The sequence below is a fragment of the Acanthochromis polyacanthus genome, chromosome 5, assembly GCF_021347895.1.
Source record: "Acanthochromis polyacanthus isolate Apoly-LR-REF ecotype Palm Island chromosome 5, KAUST_Apoly_ChrSc, whole genome shotgun sequence".
NCBI classification, from domain to species: domain Eukaryota; kingdom Metazoa; phylum Chordata; class Actinopteri; family Pomacentridae; genus Acanthochromis; species Acanthochromis polyacanthus.
Window position 1 is genome coordinate 26,803,578 of NC_067117.1, and position 26,753 is coordinate 26,830,330.

General features: G+C 40.0%; 1 protein-coding gene across 1 annotated transcript; it reads right to left on the bottom strand.

The window, feature by feature from the left end:
* Nucleotides 1-119: 119 nt before the first annotated feature.
* On the bottom strand, nt 120-21,532 carry si:ch211-236h17.3 (carbohydrate sulfotransferase 11). The gene is made up of 3 exons (XM_022194255.2): nt 21,032-21,532; nt 8,148-8,224; nt 120-1,382 (listed from the first exon to the last, which is right to left on the bottom strand). The coding sequence occupies exons 1-3, from the start codon at nt 21,123-21,125 to the stop codon at nt 537-539; spliced, it is 1,017 nt and encodes a 338-aa protein (XP_022049947.2). The 5' UTR covers nt 21,126-21,532; the 3' UTR covers nt 120-536.
* Nucleotides 21,533-26,753: the final 5,221 nt, after the last annotated feature.

A 26,753-nucleotide genomic window follows, 5' to 3' on the forward strand; every position in this document is an offset into this window, starting at 1 on the left:
GCATAGTTACACAAAAATCTACAGTAGAAAAAAAAAAACAAATACGAGTCACAGTAACAAAAGTTGACATCTGGAGACAGAATAAGGCCCACAATCAAAGGCACGTACGTTTGGAGACATTCACTGTCCAAATATGATTTTAATACTTATTATGCTACTGCACCTTGTAGAGATAATATTTGTTGTGCAAATACACTTTTGAAACAGCAGACAACAACCAAAATGATATGAAACCAAAAGTTGAATAGTGTTTTACACATTCAAAGGCAGTGACCAACATTCGTTTGATCACCGTTTACAGTAAAATATGGTTTTCCTTCTTTAGGCAACAGGCTTGATCTTGTGATGAAAGTTCCTCACAAAAGTTCTCCATCCTGATCTGTCTCTAAAAATAAATCTTTTTCTTTGGAGCTCCAATCAGGCCACATATTCAGTTTTTCAATTAAAACAGTACTTGCAGTGTCCGTCTTAAGGCCTACAGAGAGCGTCCAGGCTCAGTAAGTTCAAGTCGAGTTTGAAAGTGTGACATCCCAGCCTCATCTAAACTTGAGGTAGGCTGGTATCGAGTAGTTGAAGAGCAGGAAGTCCATGCGATAGAGATTGTACAGCTTCTTCTGGTAAAAAGGGCTGATGTTGTGGAAGAACTGCGCCGCCATGTCTCCTGTAGTCCTGGTGCTCTTGGACGAGGCGGGGAAGCTGATCTGGTCCTCCACCCCGGCCAGCTGCAGCACGTAGCGGGAGTCCTGCTCCAGCGTCTCGTATTTCCCCACCACGTCGTAGTGGATGAGGCAGGGGTGGCAAAGCGAGTGAACCCGCTCCCAGTGCTCGTTGAAGGGCTCCTCTCGCTGGGTGGCCGGGTCCACGAGGTAATATACAAACTCCTCAAACGAGACGTCGTTTCCTCTCTCCAATGCTTCTGGCTGTGGGTCCGGCCTGTGCCGCCGCACTATCTTCGTGCCGTATCGTTTATGAAAAGCGGTGTTGTAGCTACGCGTGAATTTGTTGCGGTACGCTGACACCAGCCGCTCGAAGGGCTCACGCACGAAGACGAACTTCAGGTAGGAGCGCAGGCGCTGGTTGATCTGGGAGGTGGAGTACTCCGACAGGGTTCGGAAGTTTCCTGCGACGTGGGCCTCGTTGGCAGGGATCGCCAGTGGATCTCTGTGGGACCCGTTTACGCCCGTCAGGACCATGAGCACCCGTTTCCAGTTGGTACAGGCCACTTTGGGCACGTAGCAGTACAACAAGCCATGCTGGTCGTCCACGATGACGTGCTTCAGGTCCTCGGGGATCAGGACTCTACGTTTGCGGGTGTAGGAGCGGCAGGCTTCTTCTAACAGCTCCCGTCGCCCCTGATGGATCGCCTGCACCGCTGACTCAACCTGCAAGGAAAGAAAAAAATGAATTAAACAGAATCAAACCATTGGTCCACTTTTAAAGGATGATGTTTAGGTTTGGCCACTTTTTATGTTAGTCATGACAACACAGTGCGCTCCAAAAGACTGAAGTGAAGTGATGAGGTCTGTAAATTAATCAATCTACAAAACTATTCTGCAACTTCTTTGATCAATCATCAAGATATTTTTCCAGCAAAAATTTATAAGCAGTTTTGTTGCACTTTGTTTTTTTTGTACTGTTGGTCTACTTTTTCCCCAACTTCCTGTGGTTTAATGCACAAACGACTGAGGAAATAACCTCAGCTCTGGTAGAACCGATGCAGCACTAAGCATAGTGGATTAGGCAACGCAGATTTTCTTTTTTTTCCAAATTAAAGGCAGAGACATTCTTGCAAAACTAGTTTAATTGATCATCTGTTTTGCCCCCATGTGCCTCCAAAACACTTTCAATGCACCTTAGCATTGATTCTCCAAGTCTTTTCAACTCTATTGGAGGGATGAACACATTTTTTTCAAAAATATTCCATTATTTAATGTTTATCTAGATGTTTGTGTGGTGATTTGATGGACATGTTGGTCCAAAATCTCAACAGTAAATGACTGGCATGATTGTCATCCTTGTTGCCCTGCGGATGGTGATAACATCATGTTGGAAGAGACCACATCAATCAAGATGGAAACATTTCAACATAACATAAAGGTGATCACTGCAAATTAGTACAAAGTTGTTCTGAGTGATTATTGTCATTAACAGGACAAATGGACTTAAAACATGTCAGCAAAATGTTCTGTGATATGCAAGTGAAGGTCAGTTTTCATTCTGGATGTGGTACTGCTTTGTGTCCCAGTTGTAGCTCCAACAGGAAGAGAAGTTCCATTATATCGTGTCGAGTATTGAATGCAGCACTAGCTGGAACACTGGGAGTTGTAACCTGAGAGGAAATGATCACAGACCTTCTTCAAAGTACCCCACTAATTTATTGTTGCACCTGACACATAGGCCTGTCTACTCAACACATTCTTCATCCTCAATTAAAACCTCTTGCCTGCATTACCCACAATGCCAGCTGACTACAGAAAATTCAGAGGCTCAGGTATGTAACGCCAGTAAGCTCAAATCACAGAGGTCTGCTCAGCTCACTTCTTCACAGCTCCTCACTTCCTGATTTCCTTCACACTTGAGTTCTTCAGACCAACATTTAGCTCCATCTGAGGCCATTAAAGATTTTAAGCTATTTTTTCCATGTACTGTAGAAGTTAGCCAAGAGCTGAGTCCTCTTAAATGTGGGAAAAAATATTCAGATTCTTCTCCTCTGGTGGTCTTAATTATGGCCCATCCACATACTAATAAAATCCAGTTGGAGGTCGTTAGGCTTGGCCCCTCCATGGCACAAATGTCGTATTTACTTCTTTCAATTACTCAGCCCGGCTCACCGCTGCAGCGGTCGGAGCCCTGAGACTCTCAGTTTGACTCGGTGCCTATGACCTTATGTGTGGCTCTCTGTGTTTACGGGCTCTGGAACATCAAGGATTCACCAGAGTGACCGCAAGCTGGAGAGACAACGCTGACCTTGTGGTGGTGTGTATACATTCCTGTTTTCACACCGCATACTTCAGTCTCTTCATGTGAGCTATATGCAGTTTTCTGGGGATATTCATATTCATTTGGATGCACCACAAAACAAACATTTAAAGGGGAACTTCGGGGTTTTTTTCATCCTGGGGTCTGTTTTCATATGTAATTTCATACATGAGTGATGAAGAAATGAATTTTCAACATAGCTCCAGTATTTAGCCAGGCAGGCAGCTTAGCAGCTCAGCTAGCGAAAAGTACGGGGCAACTTACTTGCCCCCCCCGCGTAAAAGTCCGCCCTCACGTGCTTTTTTCCCCCCACACTGACCGGCTCGGTCAAACCGTTGTTTTGGCGTGAGCTATCGCGCGATTTCGGAACGAGGTTTGCTTTCTAGTGTCCTGAGATTTGGATACAGACCGCAACAAAGAGCGATCGCCAAGTAATGTGGAGGTTTTCGTTCACTTCTCATCTCTAGTATGTTGTGGGACACTCACTGAGACTATCCGAACCGGTCAGTGTGGGGCAAAAGCAAGTTAGGGTGGACTTTGACACGGGGGGGGGGGGGCAAGTTGCCCCATACTTTTCGCTAGCTGAGCTGCTAAGCTGCCTGCCTGGCTAAATACTGGAGCTATGTTGAAAATTCATTTCTCCATCACTCACATGTATGAAATGACATATGAAAACAGACCCCAGGTTGAAAAAAACCAAAGTTCCCCTTTAAACATTCAGAAAGAAAGGTATAGAGCTGAAAGACTCATCAATTTCAAATCAAAGTCACATTTTGAAACAATGAAATTAGCTGATTGCAAAGGCTGCAATTAGAAACGCATCTTATGCAGCACATCTGACCTGTAGTTTACACTGTCATGTCAATGGTTTTACAAATGAGTGACAATCACTCTTTTTATGCCGTCTCATGTGGTGAGTAATGGATTTAAAAAACGTGTTTTAAATTCATTACTCAGTGAATATACCAAACACAAGTTCACAAACTTTTAAAAAAATAGCGCAAATTAAATCACATTTGCATTACATCTCAGAAAAATTGCACTTTTTCCCAAATCACCCAGGCTTAGTTGGATACACATGTGCGTGTTGAATGTAAAAAAAAAAGTGAGGCACTTCTACATTTAAGGCTAGATTCAAGCTTTTCACCTAAACAAAGGCAACAGAATGAATCACATTAGATTAAAAACACTCCAGTTGGACAGATGTTGCATTACTACTTTCAGATAGAAGATAATGCATTTTCTGAGGTCATGTGATATCACATATTTTACTGAAAGGGTTAAAGCTGCACTAATTTCTATCTTTATGATTATCAAAAATCATATGTGATATGAAAAGGGTCTCTTGTGGTTTTAAACTGTAGTAAGTATTCACTTTACTCTGCTATTTCCTTCAACCTAACGGGACATTTTATCCTCCTTCAGGTCATTGTTTTGGTTTTACGGCCCAAAGTTTTACTATTTTGGTGCACCATCATTGCTGTAATCAAGGCTCCAGCTGCCACAAACAGCTGTGATGAATCCACTGAACACCGCCTGCTCAGCCGTCAGCACAAAGTTAGACTGTAGCTGGTGGACACAGCGTCAGATCCAGCAGCCCGACAGCCTGCTAACTCAGACCCCGGAAATGAAAGCATGTAAATGCTGTTGTTGCTTCTTGCTACTGTTAAAAGTGCAATTAGGCAGTAGTTTCCTAATTAAACTTTATGAGGTAGTTATATGTCTGTGCTTTGTTGACACACGTGTTGCCGTTCCAAGCAGCCTGCAGCTTCAGGTTTAGCGCTTTTGCTAACAAAAAGAAAAAAAATTGAAAAGACAAATAGCATCCAAGGACCTTTGAGAAATAATGTTGACTATATTACCCCAATGCAATGATGTTTAAACATAAAAATAAAAAAAAAAGGTCGCTGGTTAAAGCATAAATCAGTGACAAACACACAGAGGCCATCAGCCTTCACTTCTGTCACTTGGCCTTTCACCTGATTACGTGCTGCACATCAGTGGAGAGCAAAAGAACACAAAATCATTCACATGTTGCCTTTACAGATGTAGATAAAGAAATTAATCTGCCTCGCACAAATCCAGCTCGCTGCCTGTTTCCATCCTGACAGCTTAGTGGTTCCCTCCTGTTGGGTAAGCGTTTAAGTGGAATGGAAGAAAGAAAATATCACAAGCAATTAAAAATAAATGGTGTCTGCTGGAGCTGGTTTGTTTTCTGGCATGTACACCTTCTTTCTCCTCCTCCTCACAGGGAGATTTAAGTGGAAACAGCTGTAACAGAGGTGCTTTTACAGCGCTGCGTCTCCTAATACAGCTCATAGATGAATATTAGAAAACACGTGTGACATGTAGGGAGGGACAGCGTGCATTCAGAGCCCCGCCTAAGGGTATTTATGAGAGAAAAGCCACTCTAATCGGCAAAACACAACAGCAAACACTATTACACTAAATAAAAACAGCCATATAGAACAGACGAGCTATTATTCAACCAGGAAGTTGATTTATTTGTGTTTTCAGTGTGTGAGGAGTTTGTTCTGGAAGGCAGCAGGAGCTGAAAGGTGAAATCTGAAGATCTCAGCCCCCAGCGATGCAGTCCTGCTACTACTGCTAGTACAGGGAGAATTACACATGCAGATAAGCCAAGTAAAATGGGAGGATAGACCCAGGATGAAGTAATTCATGACTACAATGGAAATAAAGAGTGCACGTGGTCAGATGTCTGTGCAGTTCCAAACACATGCTATTCTCCTGATATTCACAGCTCGAGTGCTGTACCCAACTCATTAATTACATTTCCTGACAAACAACTGATTCTAATGGTACTTGTTGTGCTGTATGCAATCTGTGCATGAACAAAACCAACGCCTGCATCACCGAGTCAAACACATCTCTCTCAATAAATGTCACTGGTGCAATAGATGGCCGACCTTTTTTACTGTGGGACGAAATAACATCAAAGTAGCTTTGCTCGACATAAAAAATATCCCAGCTTTGTTTCTTAGCCATATTCGGAGCAGGAGTTTATGATTCCTGGTTCAAAACAGATTTAGTTACACTGGATTTAAGATGCTGATGAAAAGTGGGCATTTATTCTTCGACCAAAGTGCATGCTGGGAGTGTTTCCAACACATCTATCGCTATGCTAGTGCACTCATAATCAGTGCACCACTAATTCAGTCCAAGCTGATCATGAAAAGAGTCATATTATCTTGATGAGGAATAACAGGATCACTGATGGGAATCATATTAGCCTGAATTAGTTAAACAGGCCCCTGGATGCACATATTAAAGGCCAGCTGTTAAACTAAAAAACGAAACTTGCTGGAAGTCAGATGGTAAAACAGAACAAATTATTACATTTTAGGATGAAAATATTCTTTAAAAGGTGAGGTTTAAGGATACAGCAAGCCTGAAATCCGTGCAACAACACAACAGCAACATTTGCGATAATCTGCAGCGTAAATTAACAAAATAAATGTCCCCACTGTGGCATTAGTGAAGGGTTATCTTATCTCATAACTGTACTACAATCAACAGACCGTATTTGTTTAAATTAACAGCTGCTGATGATTTCTTGTTGCTCTCCAGCTCTTTCTACGTAATAGGATAAAAAATAAGGTTTTTGTAAAAGAAAAAAAGCAGTAGCTGCATTGAAAACCTCCCTAATGAAGTCACTGCTTGTTAAACAAGAGGAAGATTTCCAGAATAACAGCAGCAGCAATAATACTAGTAATAAATACACTAATTATGTATTTATTTGGTGCAGAGGGGTATTAAAGCCTGGAGCAGCTATGAACAAATCCAGGTTGTAGGCAGAAACAAACTAAACAATGGGATAAACCAGCTTATAACAGAGTAACGTCCAAAGGATTTCACTTTTTGGCCAAGAAGCATGCCCACAAACACACTACTAGTATTTCTATGATGAGTGTGGTCATTTTACCCTCACAGTCAGATTGTAGACACCACTGTTAGGAACCAGCATGGGTTTATGAGTGAGGTAATGGGAAATGACTGACAATAGAGTCAACTGATTAGATTTGTCAGGATGGAAACAAATGGTGTTTATTAGTAACCAAAGAGACAGAAAATCCTGCTGTCAAAATTCAGAATAAGAAGCTCTAATTCTAAATCTCGTATTTCATGAAAAAAAAAAAGCATTTGGGAACAGCTTGGAAGCACAAGCACAATGCAGTTTCTTTCCTTATTTTTTTCCTTAGTTATCAGCATGTGCACTACCGTTCAGAAGTCTGGGGTCACACAGACAGCTTCATGTTTTTCATAGAAACTCACACTTTTATTCATGTGCTAGCATAACTGCACAAGGGGTTTCTAATCATCAATGAGCCTTTCAACACCATTAGCTAACACAATGTAGCATTAGAACACAGGAGTGAGGGTTGCTGGAAATGTTCCTCTGTACCTCTATGTAGATATTCAATTAAAAATCAGCCGTTTCCAGCCAGAATAGTCATTTACCACATTAACAATGTCTAGACTGTATTTATGGTTCATTTAATGTTATCCTCATTGAAAAAAAAAAAGCTTTTCTTTCAAATATAAGGACATTGTCAGGTGACAGTAGTGTACATCATTGATCAGAATTGCACTATAATGCACTGTGCACCTTGTATTTTCTAGGAAAATGGTACGCCTCAGATTAGATTGAGGGCAAAATACTTTTATCAGGACATTCCTAATAATTAGATTTCATGCCACTATTAAGCTCGCTTCTTAAACTGCTATTTTCCACTTCATTTAAATTCCCTTAGTCAAAAAATTCCACAGAAAGTCTGAGGTGCACTTGCTGGAACATCATTATAAAATCTGTAAAAATCAAACACGTGCTTATCATTAGACATTTGGCCAAGCTGTTTGTGGTTATTTCTGTCTGCCAGCTATTTTTCTGGTTCTTTAATGCTTTGGCCAAGCATGAAAAGCTTCTGTGCCAGGAACACATAAGGAATCACGAGTATCCATTTATTATTCTGTTTGGAAAAAATGCTTATCTGAATTTATCAGTTTGAGCTCAAATGGAGTTCGCAAAGAAAAACAAAAAGGCATGAGTGAATTTGAATGAATCCTAACAAATATATATTTGACGATCGCAGTGAAGAGTTCAGACTCGGTCGTAAAGTTTGGGGGAAAATGTTTAGAAAAGGACTGACCTGGTCACCATCGTACAGCGTCTGCAGAGGACTCCTCCTCGACTTCTGCTCGCTTCTGTCTCCTACTGGCTCTGAGGCTGCAGAGATACAACACATCTGTGATGAAATCGGACGGAAAGACCTTCTAAAGCAAAGATGCACTAAGCTAATGCAACGATCACTTTTAACAACACCACCGACTTTATACTTAATGGAGCAAAGTGGTCGAAAAAGTTAAAAAAATACATGTAGAAGAAAAAAGATGGGTGATAAAACCTGAATTAAATGGCTAAATGCTAATAAATGTGTGTTCACATCGCAAAATATGGCAAATACAAAGCATCTACGAATTAATAAAGGAAAAAAATCAACACTTTTATTTTGAAATTCTGTTGCAAAACTGGGATGGTAGAAACATAATGATGCACATGATGAATGAATTTAAGATCTAAAATTTCTAAATAGCAAATCAAGGTTGAAATAATGTAAGTATGTATTTATCTTTTATGTCTGCACTTTTATTGAATCATAATTGTGAAAACCTTATGCTTCAATGACAGTTTCTTAATTTTTTGTCTCCATTTCACTGCAACATCATCATTTCTTATCACATTAAAACCACACATTTTTACACCTTCCACAGTCTACATGGCAGGAATCTAACTGGCATTATTGACAACACTGACCCTCAAAATGCATCAACCTTAATATGTTCAAGCAACATGTGTTTCTTAACTTAAAGTCATTACAACAAATGTTTTCCCGTCATTTTTCTGTCATGATGTCAGTTGTTTTTGGCTCCAGTCATTGTCAGCTGCAGTCAGAGCTACAGTTTCAGACAAAGGCGGCGGCAGTGTCCGACTCGGTTAAATGGAAAAGTTTCTAAAGCTCAAGGCTTCGAGATGTTGGAAATATAAAAATAAATAAATAAATAAATAAAAATCACACAGCAGAGTTTTGATAGTAGCATCTAAAGAGAAACACTTTACACCTGTCTGCTTCTCTCTGTGCTCACATACTCTGTCAATAAAGCTGAATTCCCAATGAATCTGTTCACATTTCCATTTTTTTTTGTGTCTGTTGTCAGACAAAGAGTATAAAACAGTGACTGAAGTGCGGCTCATTAAGACGACGTGGTACCCAGCGGTCACTTCAAAGTTGCTGTTAGAATACTAAGTTTATAACTGCAATGTCACCTAATAAACTCATCATACACAGAAGAAAATCAAAGCTACGACCAAAGTCAGAAAACAATCTTAAAATAAGGAGTTGGTTTGGCTGCTCTGTGCAGTTTAGTAGAAGCTTCTTTAGGAGATGTACTACTGCCTTAAACAGGTTCTCTGTTTTAGTTGTGTTCCATCATGTTGGAAAATGGTTCAACTCGGAAGATAAATCAATATAAAAACAGCAGCATCCAAAGATATTTGTGCTTTATTTAAAAAAAAAAAAAAAAAAAAAGGACCTATAAAGTCTAAACACTGCAAAGAGATACTTGAATGTGGATCATCAAATGATAAAAATATACTGTAAAACACTAAGGCAAAGTGATAATAAAACATGCTGTGTAGGAACAATGAGGTGAACTGTATCGGTCATTACTGCCGTAGTTTTATCTGCTCCAGTGCCTCTGTAATGGTAGATAAAAATGGTTTTGGCAGTGCAGAACATGTCATTTTCTAGATTTAAAATTAGCTTTTGCCAGACTGTATGTCTGAAAGGAAGCAGAGAGCAAGAAGCCACAGAGGACCTGGGTGAGGTTGGGTATGTTGGGGAGCATTGCTATGGACCAGCTGGAACTATTGTTTGCATGGGTGAGTTTTCACTCCAGTATCAGATTACACAGCTTCACAGACTCACAGTCAAGTACAGAGTTTCACAACTGGATTCACCAATACTTTCATCAAGGAAACTCTACTGAATCTGTAGCTGCAAAGAGGAGATGTGCGACTGTAGCTCTGTAAGTCACAGCAGTGGCAGCTTTACTCCTACTACTCCAACTAAAAAAAAAAGAAAAAAAAGGCTTGTTATAATTGTAGTTTGAATGAAAAAAGACAGTTTGAACATTAAACTTAGAAGGGTTTATAGAAGCAAGTTGTGCTTGGTGTCAAAATTGAGGGAAATTCCTGTAATTTCACATGATGTCTTTTATTTTTTGATACCACCTATGTCACATGCTGATACTGACCTTTGAATCCGAAGGTCGGACAGATATTTTTGATTTTTAGCTGTTCGTATTTCATGCATTATATACCATAGCACTTTCATTTTATACATATCCAAATTATACCACATAAAATTTCTAATGGATATGATGATTAGTTTTTGTGTAATGGGTGGCCAAATGTAGCAGTTTAGAAGTTTGTGTTGGATAAAATCGCAACTTTGTCATCCTCTGTAACATGCAATTATAAATATAAAGTAAATATTTTCACATTTCTGAGGACTATAGGTCACTGTGAAATGATTGTGAAAATTTCAGATCTCTATCTTTTGTTGTTCAGAAGTTATACGAGTCTGAAAATGGTCGAAAATTTCAAGTCTTAATTTTGGCCGCAATTTTAGGGTACCCCCTACCTACTTCAAATGGCCATAACTTTGAAACTAATGACAATACAGCATTCAAATTTGGGATTTTCCCCATCATATATAATGTACTAAATGTATGTAAAAACTTAGCAAAATCTGAGAGGGTCAGGTGGGGACCACTGGAAATGATATGGAATGACCCAGTGGCCCTTCTGAACAATTGATATGTAGTTTTTAAACTCATTAAAATCATTATACTTCTTCACTACAGTCATACATCATACAGAGAAGAAATCAATATTGTGTTTAATTTTATTTTAAATGAAAAAATGTATACTTTGGGGAATATTTACTAGCATACTATGAGATAGATGGCAGGATAACAATTAGTGTTTGTCCATTAAATATGTAACGTTAGCTTAGCAACAAAACCCACCACACATGACTAAAGCTTAGGAATGTGTCATCTTTTTAGAGAAATCCTACTTTTTCTTTTCTTTTGGAAGGGAATTGATTTAAAACATTGAGCAAGATGAAAGATGTTGATTTGTCTTTGTGCTTTGCTGGCCGGACATCAGTCAACCACATAGAAGTCTTTATCACGGTGCTTCTTTACGAGCTGAACTCCCACAATGCTCTCTGCTTGCCAACACAGGATAGCTGTCTCCCCCGGTTGGGTACAGTATGGCTGCATTCTGCATCACATATTTTTCGGTCTTTCTTTAACTACGTACAGCTGAAATCACGAAGTACATACTGTTTAATGCACGATGGAAAAACCTTATTCGGATAGGGGGAGCAAATAAAAAGACACCCATGGTGCCAACAATGTCTCCTGGTGCTCTTTTTTGGCTGTGTTATGTTGGCTATTGTTTAATATGCGGCGTGACAACTTAAAATGCAGGAATTTGTGTTCTGTTAATGCTGGTTCTCTCAGGTTCTCACAACTATTAGGAGTGTATATGAGGAGTCCTTTAAGAGAGAAGCAGGGCCCTGACACTGTCATATGTGTATTTCAAGACATTAAGTATTAGCATTCATTCACTCTTTGACCAGCAGAGTTAGCCTTGATACCGATTTACACAGCAGTAATTCCCCTTTGCGAAGCTAAGCTACCTATTCTCTGGAAATAGCTTTACAGACAAGAGTGGTACTCCTCTTTGACTTTCCTCATTCCCCCCCTACATATTCTGTAGGTACATATGAAGCTATCAGTTTTATCAGAAATTAGCAGAGGTCACATGTTAACAGATTGGGCAGTTATCTGCTGGCAGGCATTGTGAGAGGGTTTAGCTAGTAAAGGGGCACCATGACAAAGTCCTCTGTGAGGTGTAATGACTACCAGTTGGAAAGTTGAAATCTGATGTTTCTTGCAGGACTTATGGTTTCTGATTGTGATAAATGATGCAATATTGTTGATTTTCTTGAATTCAGATAATTCCGCTTCATTTGTATTGCACCAATTCACAACCAGGGCACCTCCCATAGTAAGGTGACGACAGTATATGTTGTAGAGAGAAACAAAATCCACCAGTGGGTTTTGGGGTTTGTCAGAGAATAGCAAAAAACAGCTTACCAATATATTCAAATTGCCAACCAGCAACAAAAAAAAAACAAAAACAAAATATGCTGAGTTCACGTTCAGAGAAAATGATGAAACTAGCAAATCCTCAATAATTCCACGTGCAGCAGGAGTCCATAGCTCCCAAATCTTTGCCTGAGGGTCTCTCAGGAGGTTTATCCATGCATATTTTTTCATCAAAGCAATACTTTTCAAGATGATGAAGTGATAAACATTGAATTCATAACACTTCTTTAGGAAAGTACCTAATAAAGTGTCTTTCAAGTGCACCGCTGTCACTTAGATTATGCTTCACTCGTATCCCTTTGCTTTTCTTGTTCTGCTCGATCGCAAAGCCAAACTGTCATGCATCATATCCACTCCAGTGTTTGCATTCAAATCATCACGGTTCATCGGAAAAAGTTCATGGAAAGTTGAAACACACAAGTTCCCGTGTGAGACCATCTGTTTGGTCACAGAGAGAAAACTAGTTTTCACTGGAATAAATATCTGCAAACAGCTGCACGCCGGGAATCAACAGTGTATCAGTGGAGTCATCCTGTGTCATTAGTCTCATTAACTTCAGTATGCTCTGAAGCCTTGGTCATTAATCACATCCCCTCTGAGAGATAGACACGAGTAACCACATTTCTGTGAGCAGATCGCTGGGATCAGGCCAGTCATGACTGCCAGGATGCTGACTGGCAGTGTGGAGACAATGACACAGCAAAATATGTCGTTATGACTGTCTATTCCTCATAATCTCATTTATTCCTAAGAGTTAGGAACACACAGTTGATGCTGTAAGTTAAATTTAATGCTGTGTTGAAGGACCTCACCAGTGTATCATCTACAATCCCTCATTGTACAAGTCGATCTATACTGACGTGGTGCATTTACCTTTTCAACACCACAGGGAACACTAAAGTTTTATCATCTTGCAGTAATTATAGTGCAACAGATTTACAAGTTATTAAACTCTAATTTTCTTTTATGAGGCTTATAAATACATATATGATCATTAAACATTGTGACTGGCTCCGTGTTTTAATCTGAAACACATTATAGTCATCCCTCGCCATATTGTTGTTCATTTTTTGCGGTCTGACTGTATCACAGATTTTTAAATTGTACATATCTGATTTTGTATCATGGGATTTTAGTAGTATACGGGTATTTTTAATTATTTTTGCAGTAAAATAAGCATTTTGTAGCCTAAAAAATTCAAACTGTTAAAAAAAATAGAAAAATAACAATTAAAACATATTAAAAGAACATTAAATTTAACTAAAATGCATAGCGTACAACGCTGGGCGCTGATTGGCTCAGAAACTGTAGCATCAGTCTCCTCCGTCTCCCGTGTGTAACAGCATTTAGCATCTCGCCTTGTTTAAGAGCATAGGAAGTGTTTGTAAGAGTGTGAGAAAGGTTTATCACAGTGTGGGGAGAGTTTGTAAAGCCTTAAAATATATATAAATAAAAATCAATATAAGGTTGATACTTCGGATTTTCTGGAACCTAACCCTCACGATAGCTGAGGGACCACTATAACCGAAAGCTATGCTCTTTTTGGAACTTTCTTACGCATTTTAACTGAACTAGTTCCACATTTTTAATGTGAACATCAAAGTCAAGCTTCTTCCTTATGGAAATCCAGAATTTTAAATGTGATTAATACTGAATTAATTGTGCAGCCCTACAACTAATGCTGCACTTCGGTTTTTGCAACCAAATCTGTCTTTTCAGTGGTTCTCAGTTTCGAGCTCATTTACCTGTCAGCAAACTCTGCACCTCGTGAATAAAGTAAACAAAAAACTAACAAAAAAACTACAGAAGCAAGATCCAAGTTTAAGAATCAATTAGCCTTAAATTGGAGTAAATACTGTTCTGTCCAACAGACTTCAGTCATGTGTGACAGCTCCTAGGCCTCAGGACCTGTTCCTCTGAGGAAGGACGAAAGATGGAGATGACCCATGGCAAATTAAAGTTAAATTAAATTTATTAAAGAAACTGAGTTACGTGTGCAGTCAGTTCATCAGTAATGTGTGTTGTGACACGTGGAAAATGAAAACTACACAAGTTTTTTTTTTTTTTTTTTTTTTTTTTTTGCATCAAACAGCAAAAACTTTGTTGTAGTCTGAGGAGTTAATTTGCCTAACTTCACACTGCACTTCCAGCAATTTCAACGGTGAAACTATATGCCGTGCAGCGCAGGGTAAAAGACACAGCATCATGTTTGATAATGGCCATTTTCAGTCCAGGAATTAAAGCTCAAGTGCACATGAGGAGCCAGTCTCGTAGTAATTACAGCTAAATCTTCTGACACATGTATAATCCTTTTGTTTAGTGGATTCACCTCTGCCAAGAAGCCAAATGATGCCTTATTACGGGAAAGAAGAGAGACAGAGATGCTGCTGCCAAAAGGAGGTTTTGTCCTCTGCCTTCAGCTACCACAGTGAGAGAAGCACTCAGTACACTGATTTAACTGACCCTTTCTCCAAACACATTACCGCTTCCTTATGGAAACTACCAGTGACTCAGAAACACATTTCCAGCGTGGCCACTCCCAAAGCCATCTTAAATGAAACACCAGTCTGCAGAGGCAACGTCTGAAATAATTTAGGAACTGACAAACAGCTGCCAGACTGTGAGTTTTTCCAGCAACAAGCTGAGATGGCACTCTGAAAGAGCGCTTTGTGTGTCATCACTCTGCTGTTAATGTGGCGTCACTCAGCGAGCGAGGAAATTTACAGTCCACATTTTGTTATAAGGCATTTATGAAAAGATCATGGGGTGAACCGATTACAGAATCAGAATCACTTTATTCATCCCCGAAGGGAAATTCAGTATAATGATATAATACAGAGTTAAACCTCAACATTTGGAGATCAGACAAATGGAAGCAGGGGGTGGAGTACAGTGCAAAGGGAGGAAATCGGCAGAAAAAAAGCGTGCTAAAAAGTTATATTCAGCCATAAACATCTTCGAAATCATGTGCTACACTTTCTCAGCGGTCCTCAACTCCTCCATTGATACAAGACTCATGAGATGCACATTTGGACATCAGACAAATGGAAGTGGGGCATGAAGTATAGTGCACCGTGAAGAAACTGGCACAAAAAAAGTGACCTAAAAAATTATATAAAGCCAGAAACATCTTGAAAAAACCATGTGCAATGCTTTATCAGCCCTCCTAAGCTCCTCCATTGATACAAGATTCATGAGATTCAACAAGTGACAAACTGATTACAGTGATAAACGTGAACAACTGGACATCAGACGAATGGAAGCAGGAGACGGAGTATAGGGCACCAGGAGGAAGTCAGCAGGAAAAAACATGCTATAAAGTCATAAAAATGCTTGAAACCAGCAGTCCTAAACTCCTCCATTGAAGACTCATGAGATTCCCCGACTTTTCCAATTCAAAGGAAGCAGTAGTTGCTGTTGGTTTAACCCGGGATGGACCCAGAACCCTGCAGCATTCCTCGCGGTACGCACAGAACCGAGGGCTTAGGAAATGCGGAATATAGAAAGGCCGATGTGTGTTCCTCCTGTCCCGGCCATAAACAGAGCTCTATGTTTAGGTCCCAGTGGGAAAACTGGGGCCCCCCTTCTCCCCTCCTAGTCGACCTCTCCTGCCAAAGAGGAGCTTTACTGAGAGACACACTATACAAGGGAAAGCCTGATCCTTTTAGGCCACGAAATGTGTGTGTAAAGGGTGTTAGTGCAAAGGCATGTGGGTGGTGTACTGTCTGTTTATTGAGCCTTAGAAGAATGTATGCAGATGTGACCCTTTCTGGAGACGACATTATGAATTTGTTGGGTGACACATGTTATGTTAGTTTAACAGTTGCACGTTTCCAGCACACCTGCATTCGGACAGCTAAATATCTGTCAGCAAACGGCATGAATGAGGATTTAGACAAATAACAGTAAATCTAATGCTGAGTTCTGAGAAACACAGTTGGATAAACACATTTCCCTAAATGGCTCATCTGCTCTGAATGTTTAAATCATTAGCTGCAGAGTTGATGGCCCGCCACACTCCGCTGCATGAGTCTCAGTATCTACTCATTAATTATTCACAAACTCAAACACTGACCTGATGATGGTGTTCAATGAAAAGTTCAAGGATCACCAAAGCTAGTGGAGTTTATCCTGTGAGGATAATGAATGTCGCTACAAATTTCACGGCGGTCTACTTGATAGTTGTCGGGACTTTGCACTCTGCACCGTCGTTTCCACTCTGAGCTGCTCAACGTGGTCTGCATCAACAAAACCATGAGCTCACACTACAGGAGGTTTTGAAACAGGCTGCAACCAGCACAAAAACCCTGCAGATACTCCTCACTTTAATCTCAGACATGCACACCCTCCAAGACTGGAAAATAACGGTCATCACACACTGCAGAAGATTATTGTGCCAGAGGGATCAATCAGGGAGCAGAGCAGCACATCATGTGTTCTCATAAGGAAGCAGACGAAACCAAAATGAAGACTGCGGTCCAACACATTGTGTAACACGAACAATACTTTAAAGTAACAAAAGCAGAATGTGAAACAAGTCTAGATGAGGAAGTGGTCAGGAAGATCTGATCTGATTTGTTTACTCTTCATCGAGAACTGGAGTTGAGATTTTCGAGATCAGACCATCGTTATTATTAATATTTGAAGCTAATGGTAGTTTCGAGGGCTAGAATGTTTGGCAGTGCTTAGCACCTGAGCACCTCCATGATAATCACACCATCATACCCATCTCAGCTTAAAGTCCTAAATATCAAACACATTGAATAATATCAGGGCAGCTCTGAGGAGTCAGTTCTGAAGGTTTCACAGTGGATTTGTAAATCTGCCACATCATCAAACAACCTGGACCAGACTTTAGTTCAGACCACTTTCTGGCCAGAGGAGTAAAAAGGGCTAAATCTGGACAAAACTCCAGTGGTGTGAGCCTCTGGGAACCATGAATACATGCACAAAATTTTACTGCAATACAGTCAGATGTACAGATATTGGACTAGATAATTTCAGAAATAAGTCATGGAGAAAATAGATGAAGCCATTAGGATTCTTCCTCTGAGGACCATGAAGGTCAGTGGCAAAAATTCAATCTGGACCAAAATGGTTGAATGATTGAGATTTGCTTTAACAGACTTGCATGAATTTAAACAATGAAATCCTGTAGGGAAAAGGAGTTATTGAGTAATCTCAAATGGTGCAATCATTTTTAAAGCTCTCTCCAGTGTACTGGCTGTATAATGAGCTCCTGTGGTGTCATGAACACACAGCTGGCTGGAGGAGAACATTCAGCAGCAGCAACCACACCGACCTGTCATCCAACAGCCCCCAAGATCTGACAGCAGCTCGGAGGCAGAACCAATTTCAACCGGCAATTGTGCCAGATGTCATATGAATACCGGGTCACATACTGTTCCCTGGTGGATGTTTTGTTCTTTATTTAATTGGACAGCGCCACATCCACATGTTCACGAGATGTCAGGAGTGAGGACTGATGCCATGTGCAAATTCTGTCCTAAGGAGCCCCAGAGCTAATTTGTTTAGTGCACCACGGGTGTTCCAATAAAGCCGGAGCGCTAAACAGCAAGCTCTTATGACTTTCGTGGCCTCAAGTCAAGCCCAGGTATGAGGTCGGGGTACCTCCAGAGAACAGGGATAATGACAACTGCCCCTCAGGCCCCAATGTCTCGAGACCTGCTTGTAATTTAAACAACAAGCTACAAGAACACCTGACGGCTCACATCTGTATCTGTGATGTTACTGGTGACCTATAAATCAATATTTTTGTTTTTTTACTTCCAAAGATGATGACAGTGATGTAAAACATAACACCACATTCCAGACCATCCAGCTTCTTCAGTCTATGTGTCTGTTCACACCTTACAGAGAAACCAAAAGATGCTTTAGCGGTAAAGGAATGACAGACTGCCAGAAATGCCCGTCTTACTGGCAGTTTCTTCTAGAATGGAGCCAAAATAATCCTAAAAAGGTACAAAAATCTGCCAACATGCATTGATTTGAGCTAAGAAAATGCATGAGACTAAAACAAAAGCTCAGTTTTTGCAGCATGAGGAGCACCTTGTGGACTGGAACTCTACTATTTCCATACAGGACATGTACAGAAGATCCATCCTGCATCTGTATAATTATCCCAAATTTAGATTAGGGCTGTGAGACCTGTGTGCAGAAAACATACAATTCAAAAACGCACAATTCTAAAAAAAACACAGCAATCTGATACTGTAACTCTGACATGGCAGTGCATTCCTTTGTTATGTGGCTGCTCTCCTGAAGCTTTATATAGGCTGGTGTTTGAACAAACAATATGACCTTTACCCCAGATGGAAGGTGAACCAGCGCTTAATGCAAATAGGCCTGAGCGGCTGCATATCTGAAGCCAATTTAGTTTAATTTAAAGCGGACATGCAGGCATTAAAGCGGCAACATGAGCTGCATTCCAACTACATTCAAAATTCCAGAAGCAACCTCTTCACATTGGTGGACCCATGTTGGCGACCTTTGGAGCTCTGGTTATGCAAAATACCAGGAGTGACTGTAAACATGAACAGCATAGAGACCAGATACGAGGATGAGAAGAACAGTCAGCAGAAGACTCAAGAAAAGCAAGTGAGTTGTGCCAACGTCACAACTCACTTAAAGCAGTCTAGAGCTGAAATGACTGGTAGAAAAGCAATCAGCAACTATTTTTACATCTCTCCGAGTCATTTTTAAACAAAAAAGGGCAAGGACTCATTGGTTTTCTTGGTTGTAAAGGATGCAGGTTAGTAATTTTGGGACAATACAAGTAAATGAGTTACATTCTGAACCCCAAACATATTACTTTTAAGAAAAAAACCCCACCAAAATCACACCATTTACCAGATAAGCTACAGAAACTAAAGAAACTGCTGGATTATTAGCTTAGCTTTAACTAATCATTCAGTTCCATCAGCAAAATTAACCAAATTTCTTTCTTCTCGACTGAACTGCAGGCTGTGTAGGAGCACCAGTTAAAACTGCAAGTAGGAAAATATACCGTACATAGTATGGAGAGTCACCATTTCTTTCCAATGTTGGTAGAAAATGGGGACACTTGGAAAAATGCTGTACATGTTGATTACAGGTTGCTTTCAATATCTGTAAAGTAAATAATTTCTTTGTTTTGTGAAATGTGGCATTCTTACTGTGTCATTCTGTGCAAAAGACATGATTGTGGTGTTTAGTTAGGAGGTGCAGGACTTCATATTGCAGCCAAAAATGAGCTCACAGTGAGTAAATATGTGACAGGAAAAAAAAAAAAAATCACCAAGCATTGTTTCTTTCTCTAAATCGTGCAAATTATTTTCCCTGTTTCGCTTTCTATTGGAAACTGAGTCCAGTATTGAGAGCATCAGTCAGCGGTAATGTCATCCAACACACCTGTGCTTCTCCTGCTGCGACATGTCAAACGGTCTGCCTTTCTTCTCAGCTGCAATAAATGACCAAGCGCTGGCCACAGCAGGTGCAGCACATACACAACATGAGAGCTTTAACTTGTGCGCCTGATAATTAAATCGGTTTCTGCGCTTTGTCTTGCAGCATGTCTAACCCAGAGTTTAAATGGTTGCGTCAGTGATTTCATAAATTCCTCCTTGTGTGACAGTCATGCTCTTAACAGTCTGTCATGTGGTGCTGCTCCATCACGTTTTAAACTTATTAGACAGAGTCTGCAGTCAGAGTCGGCTTTTAGCGTTCTCTCTTTGAGCGTTTCTGCATGAAAGATGAAAACAAAGGAGTAGAGGTGCATCAAACATCACCTAAAAAAAAAACACCAAAAAAAGATGCTGGAATGCGCTGAAAATGACAGATTGCGTGCATTCAGAGCTTTTTCCTTGAATCCTGACTACTTCTAATAGCCCCTATAATGTATTTGAGCTGTGCAGCAGCGAACTGATAGCAGGAAATCCTTCTAGTGGGGACATGAGGCCGCTCTTTCATAGATTCCTAATAACTCTGGACATCCAGAACTCATTCACAGTATGAGCTACATATGCTTTTAGGGCCCTGATATAGCAAAAGCAACGACTGAATGAGGCCATTGTGTGTGTGGCAGAGTGGGATCCTGGAGGAGGTGGAAGCAGATCTCAGCGAGGGACGACCTCCACTACCAGCTGCAACTGCTTCCTCCACGTAGCAGAGGAAACCCTACAATTATCAGTTTGGTTATGAAGCTGCTCCAAGAGAAAGATCTGTGACTCGTTGGGGAAATAAAGACAAGGGTTTGGAAGCTTAGAGGAACGAGCATGATGGGTGGGAGGAGGCTAAAAGAATCAATAATGCACACAGATAAAGAACTGCTCATGCACCTATTTTCTTGCACTCGTATTGGATTTCTGTCACGCTACAATACATGATAAGAATGGATTTAAATATTAAGACACGGGTGAAACCTTGTGGTGACAGAATAGGCATGCTGCACAGATTAAACTCCCAATAGCCGCATTTAAAACATGTGTTCTAAATGCATGTCACATACAGTATGATTAAATATGAGTGTTAAATTCTCAGTTTTTAAATGGACTTTGGTGCACATAGATTGACATATAGGTAGATGGATTATAAATAGATTTAGGTGGAAACTTGCATTTTTTTCACAATTATTGAGGCATTTAATTCTAATATTTTCCCTTTTTTTAACTAAAATTTTTGTTCAAGTTGTAAGAAGGTTTAAAAGCAATAAATATATGCGTAAAATACAGATCTCTGTTTGATGATGGGGCGTGGAAGCAAATAATAAGAGCAAAACGTGATTTGTGCTCACCTGGCTTCAGACTGCTGTTAAAATAGAAGATGACCATAATGAAACACCCCAGACTCAAGGCAAAAACCATCCGGATCACTTTGGGTTTCCTCATCCTGAGCGTCTTGAACCGACCGGGACGCGGATCCGAGCCCTGCCAGGGTTCATGTAAAAAACGGCCCTTTTTGTGATCCGGCTCGCTCACTTGTTCTTCGTCTCCTCAACTTACTGCACATCCTCGCATGTCGGGGTCAGAGGATGACGGAAGGTAACGGACGGCAGAACCGGCCGAACCCCGGTGGCTGCAGACAGACCTCGCCGGTCCACCGTCGGTTACCGGAGCGTCTCTGGTTGCAGCTGCGGGGGGAGGAGAAGAGGAACCGGCTGCATTACTGCGCTGTCGGTCCGAGCAAGAGGCCGCCGGGCGGTTTGTGCAAAGAAGGGGGATTTATGTTTCCGAACAGCGGCTCTCCAAACGTTTGGCTTTAACCCCTCACTGACCGAAACAACCAGGACACCACGGTTCCGCTTACACTTTTCAAAATAAAGGTTCTAGAAAACGAGGGCTTCACCTGACAGAAACCTGACTCTTTCATGTTAAACTAAAAAACAAACAAACAAGGAATTAAAACTATAAAATGCAAAATAAATAAATAAATAAATAAAGTGGCTGTATAAGCATTCGCCTTCTTCAAAGTGATTACATAACTCAACACAGGTGCAGCTAATTGGCGCAGGAAGTCACACAACTAGTGAAAATGAGATAAACTCAGTCAATGTCTCTCTAGTGACTGTAGTATAAAAACACTTTTATCTAGAATGTCCACTTGTGAATCAGTACTTCTGGCTGTAACTACACCCTGAAGAAAGCACAGTAAACTTCGCGAAAGGTTACTGAAAAGCATCAAAGATACAAGAAAATTTTCCAAGTCACTGGAGATCCCTTGGAGAACAGTTAAATCCGTCATTAAGAAATGGATGAAATAGGGCACATGGGTAAGTTCTCAAAATACCAGGTGACCGTGCAAGATAGAGACTAGTAATTGAGGCCACCAAGACACCGATGACTCCTCTGAAGGAGTTACAAGCTTCAACTGTAGAGATGGAAGAGGCTGTGTATGTAAAAATGATTGGGTTCTTTACTAATCAAAGCATTATAGATGAGTGGCAAGAAGTCCACAGTGGAAAAAAGCTGTTTAATCTTAGCTAGACTTCACCAGTAGGTATGTGGGAGACTCTGAAGTGAACTGGAGTAAGGTTCTCTGATCTGATGAGAACAAGACCTAAGTTGGGTAGACACCAAACACTGTACCTTATCACAAACACTATGTGAAGCACGGTGGTAGCAGTATCATAATGTTGGGATACTTCTCAGCTGCAGACCCTGGAAGGTTTGTAAAGGTAGAGGGTAAAATTTCTGCAGCAAAGTACAAGGAAATCCTAGAGGACAACCTCATGGAGTCTGCAAGAAAACTTTGGCTTGGGAGAAGGCAATGACCCAAATCATACAACCAAAGCTATACAGCTACAAGTTATTTAAAGACAGTAAGGTGAATGTTCTGGAATGGCTCTGTCAGAACTCAAAATCAAAACTGTGCTTTTTTTAATAGATTAAATTACCCATGCATGAGTAGTAATGATTTGCAGTGAATACTTCTGATACATTAAATTTGTGTAACAGTGTAGTATTACCTCTAGCAGTGATTTGGACCGACAGTCCAAATTTCTGAACTAAACTCAGCGGTCTCTACTCCTAATATAAGGGAAGATTTATTTATATTGCCATAAACACTGAATGAATCAAACAAGCAAAAATAAGATAAATTTAAGCATCAAAGTGAAGGGAAACAAGTGTTTTTTGAGACGTGAATGAACTGGATAATCTAATAGTAAGAAAATGACAGCAGGATGAAACGGATTCATTTTGCTTGAATCCAAAAAAGCCAAGAAATATATACCAAACAACACCATCTATATGACTGCCAGGACACAAGGTTTAATAACACAAAACTGCAGTACAAGGACATGTTTTTGACTTCACCTGGCAGTGATTTTATTATTGTGTACTAATCTGTTTCTTTGCTTACTTTAAAGTGATGGAGTAAATGTTTATTGCACAGATCAGTGCAGTGGTGAGCATCACAGAAAAACTTATATAACAACTATAAACAAAAGTACTGATCAAGAACCATGTTATTTGTATTATACAGTGTTATTTTTAATGTCAAAAGGTGATGTATTGAACAAAAGGAAGCCCCAGACTGCCATCATCCTCACTTATGTTGGGATGTTTGCAGGACCTGCAGGAACTTACACTCAACAGAGACTCACTTTAATCACATTACTGAGCACAATTACAAAGCTGACAGAATTATTATGTCGATGACGATCAGTTTTTTCATTAAATCTTCATGACCTACTGGACACAGGCCCTGATTCACAGCAGCAAATGAGACATCAGACTACAAATACAGAAACAGAAGTACTGCAAACAGTATTTGAAATATCCGTATATAGTGTGACAAGCCTATTTGCAGATTGTTTTAAAGTATGTCGTATGAATTTTTAAGGTGAAAGTAAGTTATAAGAATGGTAAATAATTTTTTGTGAGGAGTGACATGCTAAAAATATTGAAAAAAATATGTTAGCATAGACATTGATTGTGATCCTTCCAATAAATGCAATAATAAATCAAAAACATTTTGGTGATGATACTCCACCGTCAGTCTTGGATTATAGAGAAAAGTCTTGCCAGTGTAAATAAAGCAGATCACGTCATGGGAATGTGATCGCAACCCAACCAAAAAATTAGCTCCTCTTTCACTTTGGGACTTGCACTATGTTTAAAACATCAGCAAAGATAAGGCCAGGATGGAAACATAATGTAAAGAAATGCATGTGGCACATATGGTATCTCATGAAAAAGCACATGACTGCAGCGAACCCATCAGCGAACCCGTGTGATTTGGCTGCTCCCAATCTGAACTTCCTGGCCCAGAAATGTTGAAGCAAATGGCATCTTGTAGCTCCATCTATCACAGGACAGGTTGAGCTCATTAGAACAAGGAGGGCTTCCTGCAGAGCTGCTTTTGACCTCTTCCACATTCCTCATGTCCATCGTTCCAGGCATCATGGATCAGATCCCTGGGAGAAGTCAGGATGGGTTAGGAGACACGCGGCTGATCAAACTCCAGGCCTGATAGCAGCCCGGTGTGAAGCCTGTCACTGTTTACTGTCTGAGAATGGAATGATGGGTAATGGTCAGTGGGTTAGTGCTGGCAGGGAGTCAGTGCACATTCCCCCAGTGGCTGACCAATCAGACAAGAGGTGTCAAGCAGAGTCAATACATGGTCAAAGGTTAGAAAGGCAGGCTTGGCACGGAAAGCTGCCAGTTTGAATCTGCGTGTTTGGGAAGTGATAGATGGATTACTAACAGGCTTATATGGGCACAGGAACAGAGAGACACAAAAGACATGCAAAATAACAAAAGAGGTTTAAAATAGCAACAAAGAGATGCAAAATGAGGAGAAACATATGTAAAACAACCACACAAATCAACAGAACAGTCACTAAACGATCGCACATACACAAATGTGAAACAATCACACAAATGCAAAAATAACCACAGAAGAAGTACAAAAAGATAAAAACAGCAACAAAAACTGGAAAAGAAAAATGAGGTAATCAAAACAAACGGATTCAAAATGAAAACACAAAGAAGTGCCAAATGCAAAATGACTACAAAGAGATGCACAACAGCTACAAAATATGTGTAAAACAACCACACAAACACACAAAACAGCCACAAAACATTCACAAACAGCACAAAATTACCATAAAGCAATGCAAGAAAACCACAAAAAGTACAAAAAGATCAAAACAACAGCGAAGAAATGCAAAAGAAACACAAGGTAATCTAAAACGACTGCACTAGCAAACTCAAAATGGCTACAAAGAGACTTAAAATGGTGACAAAAAGATGCAAAACGACCATAAACATGTGAAACAACCACACAAACACACGGAACAGCCACAAAGCGATCACAGTCAGCACAAAATGACCACAAAAGGATGCAGAACTACAATAGAAATGCAAAAATAACCACAAAAGATGTACAAAAAAGAGCAAAAATATCACCATATAAAGGCAAAATAAACACAATGAGATGCTAAATGCAAAAATGACAACAAAGCGATTCAAAATAACCACAAAATAGAAGTAAAACAACCACACAAACACACAAAACAGCCACAAAATGTTCACAAACAGCACAAAATGACCATAAAGAGATGCAAAAAAATTTAAAAAGTACAAAAATGGCCAAAACAACAGCAAGAATTGCAAAAGAAAATGTGATCTAAAACAGCTGCACAGACTCAAAATGACTACAAAAAGGCTTAAAATGGCAACAAAGAGATGCAAAACAACCATTAATATGTGTAAAACAACCACACAAACACACAGAACATCCACAAAATAATCACAATCAATATAAAATGACCAGAAAGGGATGCAAAACAAAGGCTAAATAACCACAAAGGAAGTACAAAAAGACCAAAATAACAGCAAAGAATTGCAACACAGACACAAAGTGGCTACAAACAGATTCAAAATAATCACAAAATATATGTAAAGCAACCATACAAACACATGGAGCAGCCACACAAGAATCACAAACAGCATTAAACGACCACAGACGCATGCAAACAACCACAGAGTTGCAAAATAATGACAAAACAAGAACAAAATTTGGACTTCAAGCAAACATGTTGCCCAATACCTGCACAAAAACTGATCAGTAAAATCTTTATACCAGATAGTAAACAGTGAGTAAAAGAAAACAACAGGACAGCAGTGGGAATTGCAGGACAGTTTCTTATAACTCAGTTGTTCTGCTTCTCTTCTGTCCAACAGTTTGGCAAAACCAGTAAACAGTGACATAAGTGCTGCTGTGAAAGCAGAGATGTATTCCATCTCTGTGTATGTGACACAGGTCCAAGGATCAAATCTCAGCTGCAGAGACACTCGATACACTGCAAAGCCTCCTCCCCTGGACAGTCATTACAAACACATTTTCTGCAGAAGAGGAGGAGGAAGAAGAGGAGGAGCCGGCTCACGCTGGTTTATGGGGAACATCATGTACAAAAAGACACTGCAGCTCATCAGTGCAGATGGAAGAGACATTTTGAAAGAAGTAACGATGCTTTGTGGACATGCAGTATGTGTCAGTGAACAGAATCAACTGTACTTGAATCATTTTGATGCAACAAATTTACCGTGTTGACAAAGTTTTCCATATTTTTCTATAGGGTGTAATGCAACGTTCTAGAAACAATGATGTTGTAAATCTGTCATGTTGAGAGTGTGTGAGTGCAGTGAGTGATGGAGTTGTTCTGTCACACTGCTGTACTACAGTAAGTGTTAGAGGCCACAGCAGGATGCAGACATTTGTGTGACTGAGCTGCCCTCTAAAGGCCAAAGACTGTCAGCAGCAGCAAACTCTGAAATCATGCAGAGCAGGTTGCAACCAAAACATGTGAATGAGAGTAAATGGAGATAATATGCTGTTTAATACAAAAACCCAAAGAAAGGAGAGATTAATCCTCATATAATGTAATGAAAGTCATTAGATCACATGAAAACCTGTTTATTTTTGTATATCTAAAATAAGTAATTCAAAAAATTATCAATATCTAAGCGTGTGGCTTTTTTAATTAGGTAATTGTCCTTTAATAGTAATCA

Coding starts and splice junctions, on each gene's coding strand:
- si:ch211-236h17.3 (XM_022194255.2), bottom strand. CDS start 21,125: ATGAGGAAACCCAAAGTGATCCGGATGGTTTTTGCCTTGAGTCTGGGG. Junction 8,225..21,031: donor TAACAGCAGTCTGAAGCCAG/GTGAGCACAAAT, acceptor GTATCTCTGCAG/CCTCAGAGCCAGTAGGAGAC. Junction 1,383..8,147: donor CGCTGTACGATGGTGACCAG/GTCAGTCCTTTT, acceptor CTTTCCTTGCAG/GTTGAGTCAGCGGTGCAGGC.